Here is a 1,335-nt window from a genome sequence, read left to right on the forward strand (position 1 = left end):
CTTTATTTCCCATATAAAGCTTTTCTTCACCCGTTGCTTTCTTGAATGTAGAGAAAAGAGTCTTATCTCCACAAACATAGCGGGTTGGCTCCGTGTCAACGAACCATCCTTTTGGGTTTTCACCCATCGCGCTGACTTCTTCAATCATAGCCGCTTCCTCGGTTATCATTGCAATTAGAGGCATACCATCCTTATCAACCATATGCGCACGCTCATGCTTCGGTTTCTTGCATTGGTTAGCACAGTGCCCCGTCTCGTTACAATTGTAACAAGTACCTTGGAAAGGCGTAAGCTTCTTTTTCACAGCCCCCTTTTTCGGTCCATGGTTGTTAACCTTTTATTTCCCCTTGTTGTCCTTTTTACCCCGTTTGCCTTTATTGCCCTTTGAGGACTCCCCAACTTCCACCATGTTTGCCTTAGCCGAAGCTTGCAAAATGGTGCCTTTTCGGGCCAACCTGTTGTCCTCTTCTATACGAAGACGGACGACAAGTTCCTCAATCGTCATTTCCTTTCGCTTGTGCTTTAGGTAGTTCTTAAATTCTACCCACAAAGGAGGCAATTTCTCATTCATGGCTGCCACTTGAAATGTCTCGCTAAGTACCATTCCCTCAGCATGGATGTCATGTAGTATAATTTGCAACTCTTGGACTTGGTTCATAACAGTCTTGTTGTCAACCATTTTGTAGTCCAAGAAACGGGCGACAACAAATTTCTTTGTTCCTGCATCCCCCGTTTTGTACTTTTTATCCAAAGCATCCCCTAAATCTTTGGAAGTCTTGACGTTGTAGTACACATTATACAGCGCACCCGAAAGGCCGTTGAGTACATAGCCTCGACATATGAAATCCGAGTGCTTCCAAGCCTCTAACGCGCTCAAAGCCTGAGCGTCGGTCTCCCCTTTCGCAGGTTGGGGAGCGGTTTCAGTCAAGAACCTCGCAAGGTTCATGGTGGTCAAATAGAAGAACATCTTCTGTTGCCACCTCTTGAGGTGGAGACCCGAGAACTTCTCGGGTCGTTCAGCATGATTCGCCACTGTGGACGTTCTCACAGTGTTGGCAGGGGTACCGACAACAACGTTGACGTTGGTATTTTCAGTCGACATTCTGAAAAATTCCACAAAACCAAGTTAATAAATCTGTTAGAATAATAAATGTGCTGATTTATTATTTTATTAACAGAATCGATGAGTAACAAAACCAGCCGTGTAGCTTCTAAGTCCAACTTTGAAGACTACAACAGAAGATCTTAGAACCCAAAGACAAAGAAGGAGTAGAAGAACAGAATCTGTTTTAACAAAGGAGTAGAAACAGAATTCTGCAGTGGAGAATGTAAGAG

General features: G+C 44.0%; 1 protein-coding gene across 1 annotated transcript; it reads right to left on the reverse strand.

Moving 5' to 3' along the window:
• Window positions 1–337: 337 nt before the first annotated feature.
• Window positions 338–1,102, reverse strand: LOC110924454. Its single transcript, XM_022168455.1, has 2 exons — window positions 997–1,102; window positions 338–897 (listed from the first exon to the last, which is right to left on the reverse strand). The coding sequence occupies exons 1-2, from the start codon at window positions 1,100–1,102 to the stop codon at window positions 338–340; spliced, it is 666 nt and encodes a 221-aa protein (XP_022024147.1).
• Between the last annotated feature and the right edge of the window lie 233 nt (window positions 1,103–1,335).

This window comes from Helianthus annuus, chromosome 17 (assembly GCF_002127325.2).
Source record: "Helianthus annuus cultivar XRQ/B chromosome 17, HanXRQr2.0-SUNRISE, whole genome shotgun sequence".
Lineage (NCBI taxonomy): Eukaryota > Viridiplantae > Streptophyta > Magnoliopsida > Asterales > Asteraceae > Helianthus > Helianthus annuus.